Raw genomic sequence first — 16927 nt, forward strand, 5'->3', positions numbered from 1 at the left:
CCACCTTTACTGTTTGGGTACTTGGTAACTTGAACATTTACACCAACAATAGCTAACACAGCCTTTTAAGCACTTACTGTGTGCTGGCAAGCATCCAAGGTAACTCATAGGTATTTACTCACTTAACTCTCATAACAACCATTAATAGCAGGAAACATTTTTTTTCTTTTTATTTTTCTGGATAAGAAACAGGTGTTAAGTATTTTACCTGTATCTGTCGTCAGTTTCTGCTGCATCACAAATAAAAGCAAAAACTCTCTGGTATGAAGCATTTAGATATTTATTGTCACACTATGTGTCTGTAGGTTGACTGGCATGGCTCTGCTATGTACATCCCATTGGGGCTCAGAGGTGGAGAGCAACATTGGCTACCTGGGGCAGAGTTTTCTCAGATGACATGAGAGGAATGAGCAAAATCTTACAATGCCTCTGAATGTCTTAGTGTGAGACTGGCACATTGCTGCTTGTGCTCATATCCTATCTGCCAAAGACAGTCTCATGGCCAAATTAAACTTTAAGAAGGCAAGCAAAGATACTAATTCTCTGACGGTGGTGATGGAAGACAAAACATTTTATAAACATGGTTACAACATAGTCCGCTACAGTACTGACCCTGGGCAGTGGCAGCTCTAACTTTGAGCCAGGCAGTTGGAAAATTGGTTCTACTGGTGAGTCCTTACCACCCTGTGTGTTGCATCATGCTTCCATTTACGCCAACTCATACACACAGTTTCTCTTTGCATTAGCCATGTTTTTGAACACACACACACACACACACACACACACCTCATCCTCATGTGCCCACCTCATTGAATTCTAACATTTATCCTTTGGGGTGCTTGAAGATAATTTTATTTGCAACAAATTCTAGAGACTACTGCTCTTTTTCTCCCAACATGCCAGACTTGAGAGAGAGCCAAGAGGCGTCTACAACAGAGGGCACTGTCATGCTCAATCTGGTCTCACACCTGGCCCATCCCCATGGAGAAGCTTATGCAATGTTTTCTGAAATTTTCTCAGTTTTGGAGAGTATCTAGGAGCTTTTCAGGTCACCCAGAAGGACACATAGGAGAAGAATTTTTGTTAAGTTTTGCCTCATGCAGAGACTGCTAAGATGTTTGTGCACAGGAATGAGTGAAAGGTCCTAGCAGAAGGTTCCATTTATGACTTGTCTACAAAGAAGATGGATAACAACTCCTTTGGTAACAAGTGTGGATTTTCAGAGTCAGAAGTGATCCAAAGAAATTATTTAACTAGTACCACAGAAGATAATTCACATCATGTGAATATTGACTAGATATAAGCCTCCTCCCTATTTGCAAAAGACTTCACAAAATGCTTCTAACATCCCATTCTGGAGGTTGAGATATCTAATTTTACTGGTGAGGAAACTAAGAACCTCATTAGTAAATATGGATGGAAACCAAGTATATGTGTATAATGGAGGAAAGGATTGTCTTTTGGAATTTGTCTTTGACAGCTTTTTGGATGTTATGTCTTCACTTAGTATTGATCTCTGAAGTATAGCCCACAGCAAGTTCACTATGAAAAATAAATTTTTGGCAGCCACAAAAACCTAGGATCTGAGCCACATGAACACATGTGCATATGGACATGGAGTCACCAAACTTGATGTTTTCTCTCACTCCCTTAAAGGTTGCATTTGATTATAACATATAGGTTATTACCACTAGCAAGAAAATCTATTTGGTTGGACAGTAATGCCCTTGCCTGCATTGGGGATCAACATGATTTTTCTTTTTTTAATAAACAAACTAGATAATGAATATCACAGGCTCCGTCCCTGCCAATGGAGTGAAAAACAAATATAGACTATATGTGAGTTAATTGGCATGCTTATGATTCAATAAAATCTTATTTATCAAAACAGACAACAAACTAGAGGCAGAATCCAATTAGCTTTTTTGAACTTTGTGGAAGAAAAATCAGGAGCTTGAAAACAGAAAACAAAAATTAAAAAAAAAATGAAATGTTGACTGAGAGACAGAAGAGAAGGCAGGAGAGGAGAAAGAGAAAAAAAGTGGGGATGGGAATAAAAATTTCCAGCAGTCTAGGAGGGCTGCCTTCAAGGTGTGGGCGATTACTGCCTCCAAGATGCCTGGCCTCCTAATGTCCATGTACCAGTTGTCTTTTATGTGCTCTGTCCTCATTGACTTTTCTCTTGGAAAGAAGAGTCATTCTGGATTGTTCTCATGGGTATCTATGTTACTAAAACAAACTCTCTGGCAAATGGTAAATAAACGGTATCTGGTTTACATACTAATCTTTTCGTGTAGCTCATCCCTCCAAAACAATGTTCTCTAAGTAGCCTAGAGAAAGAATTCCTGGTGTTTCTGTACTAAAGGCCAGCTGCCAACCGGGCTGTGGTGATCCTGTGGTGCTCTGGTCCTGGGTGGCTAGTTTAGGAGTTGCAAATCAATGCCTATCAGTTTCCATGGTTTCATGACATCTCTATCATATATTTTCCAGACTACAGCACAGTATTTCTCCTCCCTGCACAGATGGTATGTCCAAAGTCACTTATTTTCAGTTGCCTTTCCACTTACAGGATAAAAAAGGGCAAAACCAAGTTTTGGAAAGAGGATGTAAGCTGTCAAACTAGGCTCTTAATCAAGGGTCCAAATGAGATTTTTCAGGGGGCTAGAGCTGAATCGAGGGTAGATATTCATCACTTCCCAGGCACTATACTTGTGTACCTGCAATATACAGCTCATGTCATGGCAGCAGCTTCCACATTTCAGCAACTTAGCACATAATGACTCATTCTTGCTTTAGCAGGCTGCTCTTTGAGTAATTGGGGAATGATGGAGGAAGAGTTTTGCTTCATTTTCTCAAAGACCTAGGCTATGAGAAACTCTACCATCTGGAATATCAAGTTACCTCAACAATGAAAAACAGAACAAAAGTAAAATCATGGAGGGGCTTTTCAATTATCATTACTTCTAACATCTCCATAGCTAAAATTGGGTCATATAGTTTGAATACTTTTTAAAGATAATTATTTGTTTTGTGAGTACTCTTCTGCATGTACACCTGCTTGCCAGAAGAGGGCATTACATCCCTTTATAGATGGTTGTCAGCCGTGACGTGGTTGCTGGGAATTGAACTACAAGACCTCTGGAAGTGCAGCCACTGCTCTTAACTAACCACTGAGCCATCTCTCTAGCCTTTTGCTTGAATACTTCAAAAGAGCACTGAAGTGTGATCTTTTGCCTTTCTCTCACTGGCATACTACAAAGCATGTGTGGCCCAGGGATCATCTCAGACATTGTTGTCAAAAGATAGAAAGTGAAAAGGCTCTATGTAGAGAAAAAGGAGGATGTCTGTTTGCTACTTAGTAACAGGCCCAGCTCTCTGCTCTAAGCTGTATCAGACCAGCTAATTTGGAAGAGTAAATGGCACTTTTCAACTGAATAGGATATTCTTTTATTGAGAGTGTATTCCCAGCAGTAATTTATATCTATGCCATAATCACACAGTAATTCTTCTCCAATAACCCTCTCTTGAGAGAATTCTACAGGCTAAATTCCTAAAAGCCTTCTTCAAGATGAAAGATAAAGGTGAAATATTCTCAAATCCTCTCTTCTTTGATGTCAGAGTCTAATGATTTTTAGCACTACCCCTGCCAGCAGGTTATTTAAGCCAAAGAACACTAACCAAGTAAAAGTATTAGAGGAACAGAACTTATAGAATGAGTCTGTGTCTTTATCCATATCAAGATATGTATAGATAGATAGATATGAATATACACATATACTTATCTACATCTATCTAGATGTGGCTATATATACCTATTTATATATAAGTATATATATCTAAATATCTATATCTATGTAGATATCTCTAATAATCTAGATATGTATATATACATATACATATCTAGATATGAATATATACCTATCTATATCTATCTAGATATGGATATATATATACGTATATATCTATTTGGATATGGACATAGATACAGAAAGGAGATTTATTAGAATGGCTTACAGGCTATCATTCAGTTTGTTCAACAATGATTGTCTACTAACAGAAGGTTCAAAAATCCAGTAGTTGCTCAGTCCATGGATATTTCAGCTGGTCATTAGTATATGCCAGAATCCTGAAGAAATGGGCTGTAATGGCAGTGAAAGAATGGATTTTTCAAGAATGATAGCAGAGAGGCAAAAAAAAAAAAAAAAAAAAGAAAGAAAGAAAGAAAAGGAAAAAACAAGATGCTTTCTTTCATGTTCTTTATATGGGCTTCTAACAGAACTTGGGTTCCAGATTAAAGTTGAATCTTCTCATCCTAGAAGAAAGATCTGGATTAAAAATGGGTCCTACCACTTCAAATGTCTTAATGAAGAAAAAGTCCCTCACAGGTGTACCCAGCTGCTTGTGTTTTAGTTAATTCCAGGTGTAATCAATTTGACAATTGAGAATAGTTATCCCAAGTTCACCTCTTGTCAACCTGACACACAATCATACTTCCTTATGTCATGCTTAATTTCCAAGTATAAACACCCACAAGGTCATAATTATGCCTAACATGATAGAACTATTCTTTATATAACTAAAAACATATTATCCATTTTTAAGCATGTGTCAATGCTTCCTTGAGGGACACTGTTTTGGTATTTCAAAACTTAAATATGAAAACCACTGATATTCTCTTAATTGATGTTACTTTATATGAGAAGAAAATTGAAGAAAGAAAACACAAATATCTGTATGAATCCAACACACTATTAACCAAATATGACAGAAGCAATCACATCAACAATAATTCTAATTTCTGCAACTGGTTAAGTGGCCTTAGCTGGCATTCATTACTACCTTCCTCTACTACCTGTTCTGTATTCCATCCATCCTTAGCAAGAACCTCAGCAGGTCTTGGCTCTTTTTCATTCCTGAAGGGTCTGTGCCCTTTGTCATTCTGTCTGGGTTAGGCTGTTGTAATTTCCCATTGACTTTAATCACAGGCTATGACAGCCCCAAGAGATGCCCTAAAGAATCTCCTGAACTCCAGATATAATATTTCTTACCTCCATTGTAAAAAACAAACAAACAAACAAAAACAAAAACAAAAAAATTATCCAACTAAGAGGACACATTGCATTCAGTCCTGACATGACTTGATGAGCTTGGAGCTTGGAGCTTCCCATTCCCCTTTTCTGAGGAATGGGAAGGGAGAAGAGAAAGGGAGGGTAGGACTGGGAGGAGAAGAGGGAGGGGGCTATGATCGGATGTAAGTAAATTAATTAATTAACTAATTAATTAAATTTAAAAATTTAAAACTAAACTGGAAAAAAAAACATTTCCCCTTGGTAATCTGTATCAATCACCCCTCTTAACGCTGTTATTACCTTCTTAGGATATTGACTTAAGACGTCAGCAGCCTGAAGTGGCCAAGGGGGAAGGTCTGAACTTCCAGTTCAGTGGACTGCTTTTCTTATGCCTCTTGGCAGGAATGCTGCTGTCCCTGCAAACAAGCTTCTAGGCCAGCAGAACTTAAGGTCATGGAGACAGGAAGCAAAAGCTATCCTAGTGGGTTGCTAAGGATGATAGTGAGTGGAATTATGCCCCTTTCTATTCCTTGATTCATCCTGTCCATGGGAGAAGCTGTACCATATATTGAACACTGATTCAAAGCGTATATCACCTACTGGTGCATCTTTCCCCTTCCCTCTAGGCTGCTACTGCTATCTGACGGTACTGTAAGTGTGTCCTTAGGTGGACATTCCATCTTTCTATCAGGCCAGCTGATTCAGGACAGCTGGCCTGATAGTGAACATTCCATCTTTCTACCAGGCCAGCTGATTCAGGACTGCAGGGAACATGCAGTGGATTGCAGGATTGTGGGCCCAGTATCTCACTTTTCTGGCTGTGAAGTGAGTTCTTTGGTCAGAAGCTATACTGTGTGGAACACCATGATAGTGGATAGGGCATTCAGTAAGTCAATGGGTTGTGATTTTGGCAGAAGCATTACATATAGGAAAGGCAAATCTATAACCATAATAATGATCTACTCCAGAAAAGACAAATCATTTTTCTTTCCATGGAAGAAGTGGTACAATGTAGTCCATCTGCCAGCAGGCTATGACAGTCCCAAGAGATGCCCTAAAGAATCTCCTGAACTCCAGATATAATCTTTCTTACCTCCATTGTAAAAAACAAACAAACAATTAATTAAATTTGTTTTTTAATCCAACTCTGACTGGTTGGATTAGCTGAAGCACAGCCTGCACCATCCAGAAGTAGACAGCTTCATTATTGCAATCCTTTTCTGGGACAATGAAAGACACCAATGAAGTATAATATTTACAGTGGGTAGAACTTCTGGAAGTATGCACAGCCATACATTTTGTCCAGAGGAGAAATGGCCAGATGTATGAATATCCCCTGGTTCATGGGATGTAGCCAATGGATTGGCTGGATGGTCAGGGACTTGGAAAAACTATGATTGGAAAATTAGTGAGAAAGATTTTGAGGAAGAAGTTTGTGGATAGATCTTTCCAAATGGGTGAAGGGCATGGAGAGACTTGTGTTCCATGTAAATGCTCATCAAAAGGTGACTTCAGCAGAGAAGAAGTTTAATAACTAAGTAGATAAAGTGACCTGTTCTGTGGGCTCACAAAGTGGGCATGATGCATAGATGGAGATTGTACATGGGCTTGACAACATGGACTGCCTCTCACCCAGGCTGACCTGCCTGTACCTGCTGCTGAGCATCAGATCTGTCGCCCCACTATCTTTAATTGTTCTAGACTGTTATCCAGCCGCCCCCTCCTCAGCTACTTCTCATTCCTTTTCCAAATAAGAGGATCATGATTGGAAAGAGTTGCAGAGGTGAATGATACAGACAGTCCCTAAGATGACAGTAGGTATTCCGTACAAGCTCTAAGGTAACTTCTAGGACATTGAGTAGGTCTGAATTTATGTTAGGTGGGACATGGAATAGACAGAGAGGATATTGTAGGAAAGGGGGAAGCTTTTTAATTTTTGGCTTTTCTATTTGGGTGTAAGATGAAAGAAAGGCTTCCAGACATCCACCTCTTGAATTGCAGAGTCCCATGAAGCAAGCTTAAATTGTGTGAAACTTGGCAGAGGGTTCTGGAGCAAATATGTCAGTGTTGATTTTTTGAGGTCAAGTGAGCTAGGAACTGACAGACTCCCCAGCCTGTCCCTGGGTGTGTGCTGCTTTAGGAAGGACCTTGCTTTGTGAAGGCACTTCTTGCAAGTGAGTACCACCTCCTCATCATTTGAAAGGTAATGAGAGCAGCACATCTCCCCATCTCAAAAAGACTTGGAGCCCACAACACACTCTGTGTTGGGATTGGTATTTACCTTGAAAGTAACTGCAAAGATGTATCCAAATGTCGAGTTAAATTGCTTAGGAATGCCAGAAAATGCATCTGGCATGAGTGGGAAGCCTGGAATGTAAGCAGCTTAGCTTGTGACCCATTTCCCCCCGCACTGGCTAGCTATTAAGCGGATTTTTTTTTCACTGAAGCCTTTTGTGGGGTATAATGTATATCATGAGTCTTACAAGAACATGGAATTTTGATATTTTCTTGATATGCCCCCATTTCATAAGAAAGTTGAAACTTCTGCCCTTTAGACTTTGTCACTATACAGGGTGAATTATTGGGCCTCTACTGTGTGCTAGGCACTTTATTAATTTAGTTAATTCAAACACTTCCTGGATACACTGTGAGATGTCTGTTAATATTCTAATTTTTGCAGAGGAGAAACAGAGGCCTACAAGTAAAAAGAATCAGAAGCATAAGAACAAAGAAGATTAAATGAGAAAAAAGCTATAGCAGTTTTTTTTTTTTCTCATCACCATCGCGCCTGGCAAAGATGACTTACAGTGAATAAACAATGAACACTAGGTGAGTGAAGAGTTATAGAATAGTGTCTTACCATAGATAACATTTACAAGCCTGGCACTTGCTCTTTGTGCTCTGGAACTCTGTGTTTTGTAAAAGCTTATATCATTAAGCTTCTTGCCCAAGACCTCAAAGCTTTGGCTTTACATTTGTAAACTGCCGTGTTGGAAGAGTACCCTGATGTGTCTCTGATGCTAGTGCTGTGAGTTCCAGAAGGAATTGTCTTGGTGCCATAGAAATATGTCTAAACACATACTTGGCACACAGCCAAATAATCACAGGATTGTTTTGCTCGATGTCTGCTTTCACTTCAAGAAAATAGTAGGAAATTTTGGTTTTCAGGGTTCATTCTTGAATTCTGAAATATTAGATGCATTTTGCCCAAGTCCTGAGTTGTGGTGCTCTGAATTAAAACACGTGATTATTCCCCTGGATTCTTTGTAAGAGGCCAAGAGAAGGTAGAAGCAAAATAGAACTTGACGTCTGATCTACACTTCTTTTTCCAAACTAAAAAATCAGAACTTAATGGACTTTCTCACCTCAGTTAACAGACACAAGTCCTTCCACACAGGATTTGCCTGAGCTTGGGAGCAGAGCTGTAACAGACCTCAAAGCATTCAGGGCTTTAGTCTGGCTGTGCTGACCTACATAGTCATGGATTACCAATAATAGGATTTCCTATTCAGAAGCCGAGACCATGCCTATTTAAAACACACAAGGTATTGCCTACAGATAAATATGGCTTTTGTTTTTTGCTGTTTCTTGCAATTTCTGCTGTCTCAGGATACACATGCAGCTCAGCGTTTCTGTTTGCCAGGGTGTACCTGCTCAGAGGAGAGTTTTGGCAGGTGTGCTATGCTGACAGGACTCCAGAGGGTGATGGGGGGAAGGAAGGAGCTTTCTTCAGGAATGATATGGAGTGACACAGGCTTAGAGTCTGTGGGAAATCAGCTAAATCTCCATGTGATTCATTTTAATTGGTTCTGGAATTTATTTGAGCAGAACATTTTTACCAACATCAATTTATTTTATTTCAAGTTTATTATTTTTTTATTTAATCCTCATGTCTATTGACAAGATACACCCAGTAACATTTACAGGTTCCTTGATGCTTATTAAAGTTTTTCTGCTTTCTTATACAGGAGTCTTCAGTGCCTGTCTGTGTCTTTGGGAAAGATTCCAGACAACTTTCCCGAAGAACTCAAGCAAGTGAGAATTGAAAACTCACCCTTATTTGAACTTCCCCAGGGGGTTTTCACCAACATGAGAACTTTGCAATACCTTTGGCTCAACTTTAACAATGTCACTGTAATCCACCTAGGCGCCCTGGACGACCTGCCTGAGCTGAGAGAGCTGAGACTGGAGGGGAATAGGCTCCGTTCAGTACCATGGACAGCGTTCCGCGCCACACCGCTCCTGCGGGTCTTGGATCTCAAACACAACCAGATTGACGCACTTCCTGAACTGGCTCTTCAGTTCCTAGCCAACCTGACATACCTTGACATATCCTCCAACAGGCTGACAGTTGTAGCCAAGTCTGTCTTCTTAAACTGGCCAGCCTATCAGAAACAGCAGCAGCACGGTTGTGGAGCTGAGATTCTTTCCAACATGGTGCTGTCATTGCACAATAATCCCTGGGTATGTGACTGCCGTTTAAGGGGGCTTGTTGAGTTTGTCAAGTCCATCGGTCCTCCGTTCACTCTGGTGAATTCTTACCTGATATGCCAGAGTCCTGTCTCTAAAGCAGGACAGCTTTTGCATGAGACTGAGCTTGGTGTTTGTATGAAGCCAAATATCTCAACCCCTAGCACAAATGTCACTATCCAGATAGGAAAGAATGTGACCCTGCAATGCTTGGCACAAGCCAGTCCTTCACCAACCATTGCATGGAAGTATCCCCTGAGCACATGGAGAGTATTTGATGGTAAGTCAAATGTGTGTGTGTGTGTGTGTGTGTGTGTGTGTGTGTAGTGTAGAGGTCTGTAAGGACCCTTTCTCATTACAGAAGTGTAAACTGTGTCATTCATGAAGAATGAATGCAAGTAAGATTGACATATATGTGCATTAGCTCTCCAGAACAGAAAAGAGTCCAAGATAGCATTCCACTATCATCACTGTTTAAAGTGGATACGTGCAGGTCTTATATATAAATATATAGGAGATATAGAATGATAGATTGATGATAGATAGATAGACAGATAGGTAGGTAGATAGATAGGTAGGTAGATAGATAGATAGATAGATAGATAGATAGATAATTTTGAGCTGATGATTTAATATAGTATGTATATGTTAATAGAATTACATATGAACAAATACAATATTTGGAAACCTTCTAGATGAAAAATCACAACACTAAAATTTCTAGCTAGAACTTTTCCTAGTAAGTGTTATTTACCTCTTAACATTGTCTGACCAGAATCATGTGGGATGCTTATATGAAATAAGATTTATAAGGCCCTCCTGGTAAGATTTTAACTTAGTGAGTCTGGGGCCAACAATATGTATAGTCATGTATCTATTTCTGCAGTGTTCCCCTTGAGTGATCTCCATAAGATATCAAGTTCTACATACCAAATAAATATTTACTTTAGATTACTGTGTTACTCAGATAATATTAGCTCAAAATTATAATAGTGCCTAGAGGGATTATGTGACTTCCAGGAGCTGAAAACTGGGACCTGTATTTGCACCTTTTTTCTTGGAATAGGTTTTAGCAATTCCCAAAGCCAGGCAAGGCCTCCTCAGGAGCATGTTGAAGCTGCAAGGACATTGTAGCTTCTTAGCTCTTCTATCTAGAATAGTTGAGAGCGAATAATATTTGAGGGATGCAGCCAAGTAAGTTTCCATAGATGATGATGAGCCTCCAGGTAGTCAAATATATATATATATATGCAATTGACTGAGTTTTTCACTTTTCTCTATATTTTGATCTTACCATATCAATAAAATGTTAAATACTGACAGCACAAGAAAGACAAAATTCATCATTCTAGTTTTCTTTTAAAATCAATTAATTATTCAGAAAGTGGTGGTGCCTCCCTTTAATCCCAAAACTTGGGAGACAGAGACAGGTGGATCTCTTAGTTTGAGGCCAGCCTCACCTATGGGACAGGTACAGCTGTTACACAGAGAAACCCTTTCTCAAAAAAACAGAAAGGAAGAAGAGGAGGAATGAAGGGAGGAAGGGAGGGAGGGAAGGAGAGAGAGAAGAAGACGAAAGGAAAGGTACTCAGTTATACCTTATCATCCCTCTTTTTAAAAAATTTTTTATTTTGGAGAGGCAAAGGGAGGCAGATCTCCATGAGTTCGAGGCCAGCCTGGTCTACAAAGTCGGTCCAGGACAGCCAAGGCTACACAGAGAAATCTCTTCTCAAAAAAAAAAAGTTTTATTTAATTTTTTTATGTCTCTGGTGTCTTACTTGGTGTTATTATTGCTGTGACAAAACACCATGATCAACACAACTTGTGGAGGGAAGGGTTTATTTGGCTTATGCTTCATCATCACTGTTCATCATTGAAGGAAATCAGGACAGGAACTCAAACAGGGCAGGAACCTTGAGTCAGGAGCTGAAGCAGAGGCCACGGAGGAATGCTGCTTACTGGTTTGGTCCACATAGCTTGCTCAGTATGTTTCCTTAAAGAACCCTGGATCACTAGGGGTGGCCCCACCCCCATCAATCACTAATTTAAAAACTGCCCTATATGCTTGCCTACAGCATGATCTAATGGAAATATTTTTTAAATTGAGGCTGCCTCCTCTCCAATGACTCTAGCTTATGTCAAGGCGACATAAAACTACCCTGGTCAATGAGTGTTTTACCTTCATGTGTGTTTGTGCAGCACATGCATGCCTAATGCTTTCAGTGACCAGAAAAAAAATATTGTATACCCTGAAACTGGAGTTACAGACAGCTATGAGCTACCATATGTGTGTTTGGAATCAAACCTGGGTTACCTGTAAGAGCAGTGAGTACACTTAGCTGCTGAGATATCTTGCCAGTCCCAATATAATCACTCTTGATACTGTGTTATATCTGGTCTCCTGGAAATAATAACAGGTAAGACTTCATGGCATTTTCTATAAACTTGTAGAGTACATGTCATCTCATTTTCTTGACAAGGAAATTGAGGCTAAGAGAACTTAAGCACTTTGTCCAGTAGCATGCACATGAAAGAAATGAGAGCCCAAGTATTTGGTATCCAGGTTCTGAAGCACTGCACATCTGGGAGGTAAGAGCTCCTTTGGAGCTCATAATATCTCTTAATCACACCATTTTGAAAAATCTCAGTAAGCCATGGTATTAGGCTCAGTAGGGCCAAAGTGGGTACAACTAATGCTAAAAGAATGTTGTCCTCTTAGATAGAAGAATGGACTTCACATAATTGTTGTCTCTGAACAAGTATGGATAAGCTAATCAGCTGCTCCAACCCTCTACATCTTATATGCAAATTAGCTGTTCACTCTACAGCATTTCCAGAAAGATAACCCTTGACACAGGTACATACTTAATAAATAATACCCATCATTTTAACATAAGACCTAGCATTGCTAGAACTTTCCAGCTGTCTATCAAAGAAATGCACAGCTGTTTTGTTCTTTTCACTCAGTGTTGGTCTCATCAATTGCAGAAGATACTGTTTTGTCCCAGCTTGTCATCCCAGCAGCTCACCTGATGGACAGTGGTAATTATACTTGTATGGCTTTCAACTCCATTGGAAGACGCTCCCTTGTCATCAGACTCTACATCGAGCCTGCCCAGGCCATGCCTGGATGGCATTCTCGTTCCACCTCCTCAGAGCTCAGTGCCTATGTTGACCTACGGGTTGTCAAGCAGACAGTGCATGGCATCTTGCTGGAGTGGCTCACCGTGACCGGCCTCCCAGAGGAACAGTGGTTTACTCTCTACATTAAATCTGATGAAGCTCTCAGGAAGAAGGTGATCCATATAGGCCCTGGAATCAACTCATATGCTGTGGATAACCTTCTCCCTGCTACAGAATATAAAGCATGCCTCAGCCTGAGGAGTCAGCCTCCCAGCCAGGGCCAGTGTGTGGTCTTTGTGACAGGAAAAGACAGTGGTGGGCTGGAGAGTCGTGAGCACCTCTTGCATGTTACTGTGGTCTTGTGTGCTGTGCTCCTGGCACTGCCTGTTGGTGTTTATGTCTGGGCATCCCAGGGCCCATACAACTGTCATGAGTGGTGTTTGTGCTGTAGCCCTCTTTACAGGAAAACCCCACGATGCCCCCAAGCAGTACCACAGTGCAAGGATAGCTCTTCCAAAGATCCTCCAGTTGTCTATGAGGATGGTGAGGGTTGCAGAGTAATGGAGGATAATGAGGAGATAGAAAAGGAGGGTAACAGTTAACAGTGCACCACAGAGTGGAAATGGATGGATCTCCAGTCTCAGAATCCACCCTTCCATGACAGCACAACTTGGTTCCATCCATTTATCAAGTATTTATTGAGCATCTACTGTGTTCTAATTAAGGAAATTGATGGAGAGAGTTCAGACATGCAAAAGGAGACACGGTATTTATCTTCATAGAGCTAAAGCCAATGGAGTTCTGACTTATTAAACCAATCATTTGATTATGCCTGACTGTGTCTAGAAATTAGTAAATGTTAGTCTTAGTAACACAACCCTACAGCATTTACATAGACCATCTCACATGCGTTATCCTGCAAAGGAAGGCAGAAATTCCTTACTGTAGGTAAAGAAATTTGATCTCAGAAAGGTCAATGATTCACCCATCACCTGCCTAGCAGTTGGGAGGACACTGGGCTACAGAGGATGAATCCTGTTGTTCTACAGAGTCAGAAACTGGGCTTACATCCACTGTGCTCATGAGGATGTAATGAGAATCAATGGTAGTTGAAATAACATTTTAGAAATTGATGACAATACTCATATTGAAATTAATCATCTGAATAGAAAAGATAATCCTGAGTGAGATAACCCAGATCCAGAAAGACACGCATAGTATATACTCAAGTATAAGTGGATATTATTCATAAAGTGCAGGATAACCATGCTACAATCCACAGACCCAAAGAAGCCAAAGAGAGACCAAGGGAGCATGCTTAAATCTCACTCAGAAAGGGAAATAGAATAGGCATCTGAAGCAGATGGAAGGAGGGAACTGAGTGGGAGGGGAATGGGGAGGAGAACAGAGGTTGGGATCAGGTGAAGGGTGAGTGAGAAGGGAGGGAAGTGAGGATCCAGAGAGAAAATGGAAGTGGGGGGCACCTCTGAGACAGGGGAGGCTCCTGGAGACTATGGGGGTGACTCCAGCAGTGAGGGTTATGGAGCTTGAAGTCACCACTTCATGTAGTAGGGTTGGATTTCCAGTGGAGGGAAGGGGACACCAACCCACCCATGAATCCTTAAAGCCAAAATTTGTCTCACCTACAAGAAGTGTAGGGATAAAGATGGAGTAGACATTGAAGGAATGGCAAACCAATGACTGGCCCAATTTAAGACCCATCCCATTAGAGGGTGCCAGCCCCTGACACTATTAATGAAACCCTGCTATGCTTGCATATGGGAGCCTAGCATAACCATTTTCTGAGAGGCTTCATCCAGCAACTGATGGAAACCGGTGCAGAGACACATAACCAATCAATAGGCAGAGTTTAGGGAGTTTTGTGGAAGAGTGGGAGGGAGGATTGAGGGAGCCAGAGGGGTCAAGGACACCACAAGAAGACCTATGTTGACCCATAGGGGATCACAGAGATTAACCACCAACCAAAGAGCATGCATGGGCCAAACCTACATATGAGTACGCATTCGTTAATGTGTAGCTTGGACATCATGTGGGTTTCCTAACAATCAGAATAAAGGCTGCTTTTTTTTTTTTTTTTTTTTTTTTTTGCCTGCCCTTGGATTCCTTTCCTTTAGCTGGGCTGCCATGTCTGGCCTCAGTGTGAGAAGATGTGCTTAGTCCTACTGTGACTTGAGGTGCCAGTTTGCATTGGTACCCCTTGGGGTCCTCCCTGTTTATAAGAAGACAGGGGAATGGAGGAGGGAGCATGAGGGTGGGACTAGGAGGAGTGGATAGAGGGGGCTGTGATCCAGCTGTAAAGTGATTAAATTTAAAAAAAGAAATTAATCATCCTTCATTTCTTTAGGTTCTTATTCTTTTCTTCTGGAAAGAATTAAACCTTTATTTATGTATTTATTCATTCATTCATTCATTCATTTGTTCACTTTACATCCTGATTATAGCCCAATCCCTTTTCACCCCCCAATCCCACTTTCCCTCTCTCTCCCCGAGTCCCTTCTCCTATTCCTCAGAAAATGGGAGTCCCCATTCCATCCACCCCAGCTCATCAAGTCTGAGAATGTCCTCTTCACCCATGGCCTGGCAAAACAATCACTCCAGGGAAAAATAACTGAAAGGCTGGCAAGAGAGTGCATGTCAGATAGGGTCCCTGCTCCCCTTACTAGGCTACCCACATGAGACCTGAGCTTGGCCATCAGTTACATCTTTGTAGAGGGCCTAGGTCTAGACCATGCAAGGCTCTTGGTTGGTGATTCAGTCTCAGCAGGCTCCTCTTGGCCCTGGTTAGTTGTCTCAACCCACCCACAAAAATTTCAACTCAAAATTCATCTTGCCTACAAGATGCACAGGGATAAAGAAAGAGCAGATATAGCAAAGACTGAGGGAAGGTCCAACCAATGCCTGGCACAACCCAAGACCCCCCCCCCCCATGGGAAAGAACCAACCCTGACACTGTTAACAATACTCTGCTATGCTTGCAGACAGGAGTCAAGCAGAGTTGTCCTCTGAGAGGTTCCACCTAGCAAGCAGCGCCTGGAAACAGCTACTAACAGACTCACAACCACACGTTGGTCGAGGCATAGGGAGCCTTATTGGAATGTTGGAAGAAGGAATAAAGAACCTGGAGGTGACAGGAGCTTCACAGAAATTAAACCTTTTAAAATGGAAATTACCTATTTGTTCTGGATAGTTTTATGTCAAGTTGATTCAGGTCATCTGAAAGGAGGAATGGTTTCATAAGATCAGGCTGTCTGCAAGCCTGTAGGGCATTTTTTAAATTAGTGATTAATAATGGAATAGCCTAGCCCATTGTGGATAGTGCCATCCCTGGGCTGATGGTCCTGGGCTCTATAAGAATGCAGGCTGAGCAAGCCATGTAGAGAGAGCCAGTAAATGGCACCCCTCCTTGGCCTCTGCATCAACTCCTGCCTCCAGGTTTTTTCCCTGTTTGAATTCCTGTTCCGGCTTCCTTCAACAATGTACTGTGATATGGAAGTGTAAACCAAATACCCCCCCCAACTCCTTTTTGGTCATGGTGTTTCAGTGCAGCAATGAAAACCCTAATTAAGACACTATTGTACCAAAAGCAGAAAAATCTTATTCCTCCCCTTCTGATGACTTCAATAAAACTTTAAAGGTTTTCTAGTCTTATTTTTGCCTAACCATGTATACATACATATTGTGTGTGAGTGTATATATATATATATATATATATAGATATATAGATATATAGATATAGATATAGATATAGATATAGATATATAGAGAGAGGTGGGCATATATATATTGTATTTTAAAGCAAATTCAAAGCTTTCCACAAGTTTACCTGGAAATAGTTTAGTGTATGTTCTCACATAAAAGGTTTAAAATAACATAGTCAATCTTGTTGATTTTCTCAAAGATCCAGATCTTGGTTTCATTGATTATTTGAATTGTTTTATTTGTTTCTAATTTCTTGATTTCAGCCCTGAGTTTGATTATTTCCAGCCATCTACTCCTCCTGGGTATGTTTGCTTCTCTTTTTTTTCTAAGGCTTTCAAGTGAGCCTTTAAGTTGCTTGTATGAGATGTTTCAAATTTCTTCTCAAAGGCACTTAGTGCTATGAATTTTCCTCTTAGCACTGCTTTCATTGTGTCCCATAAGTCTGGGTATGTTGTGCCTTCATTTTCATTGAATTCTAGGAAGTCTTTAATTTCTTTCTTTATTTCTCCCCTGACCCAGCTGTCATTGAGTAGTGAGTTGTTCAG

At 40.7% G+C, this 16927-nt stretch overlaps 1 protein-coding gene across 1 annotated transcript; it reads left to right on the forward strand.

Moving 5' to 3' along the window:
- The first annotated feature begins 8633 nt into the window (after nt 1-8633).
- On the forward strand, nt 8634-13264 carry Lrit2 (leucine rich repeat, Ig-like and transmembrane domains 2). The gene is made up of 3 exons (XM_021645284.1): nt 8634-8743; nt 9038-9819; nt 12507-13264. Exons 1-3 carry the CDS (start codon nt 8634-8636, stop codon nt 13262-13264), a joined length of 1650 nt encoding a protein of 549 aa, XP_021500959.1.
- Nucleotides 13265-16927: the final 3663 nt, after the last annotated feature.

The sequence above is a fragment of the Meriones unguiculatus genome, chromosome 9, assembly GCF_030254825.1.
Source record: "Meriones unguiculatus strain TT.TT164.6M chromosome 9, Bangor_MerUng_6.1, whole genome shotgun sequence".
Classification (NCBI taxonomy): Eukaryota; Metazoa; Chordata; class Mammalia; order Rodentia; family Muridae; genus Meriones; species Meriones unguiculatus.

What these genes read in the sequence shown, in the direction of transcription:
- Lrit2 (XM_021645284.1), top strand. Translation starts at nt 8,634, where the DNA reads ATGGCTTTTGTTTTTTGCTGTTTCTTGCAATTTCTGCTGTCTCAGGAT. An exon ending in TCAGAGGAGAGTTTTGGCAG is followed by an intron (nt 8,744 to 9,037) that starts GTGTGCTATGCT and finishes TTTCTTATACAG; the next exon opens with GAGTCTTCAGTGCCTGTCTG. An exon ending in CACATGGAGAGTATTTGATG is followed by an intron (nt 9,820 to 12,506) that starts GTAAGTCAAATG and finishes CTTTTCACTCAG; the next exon opens with TGTTGGTCTCATCAATTGCA.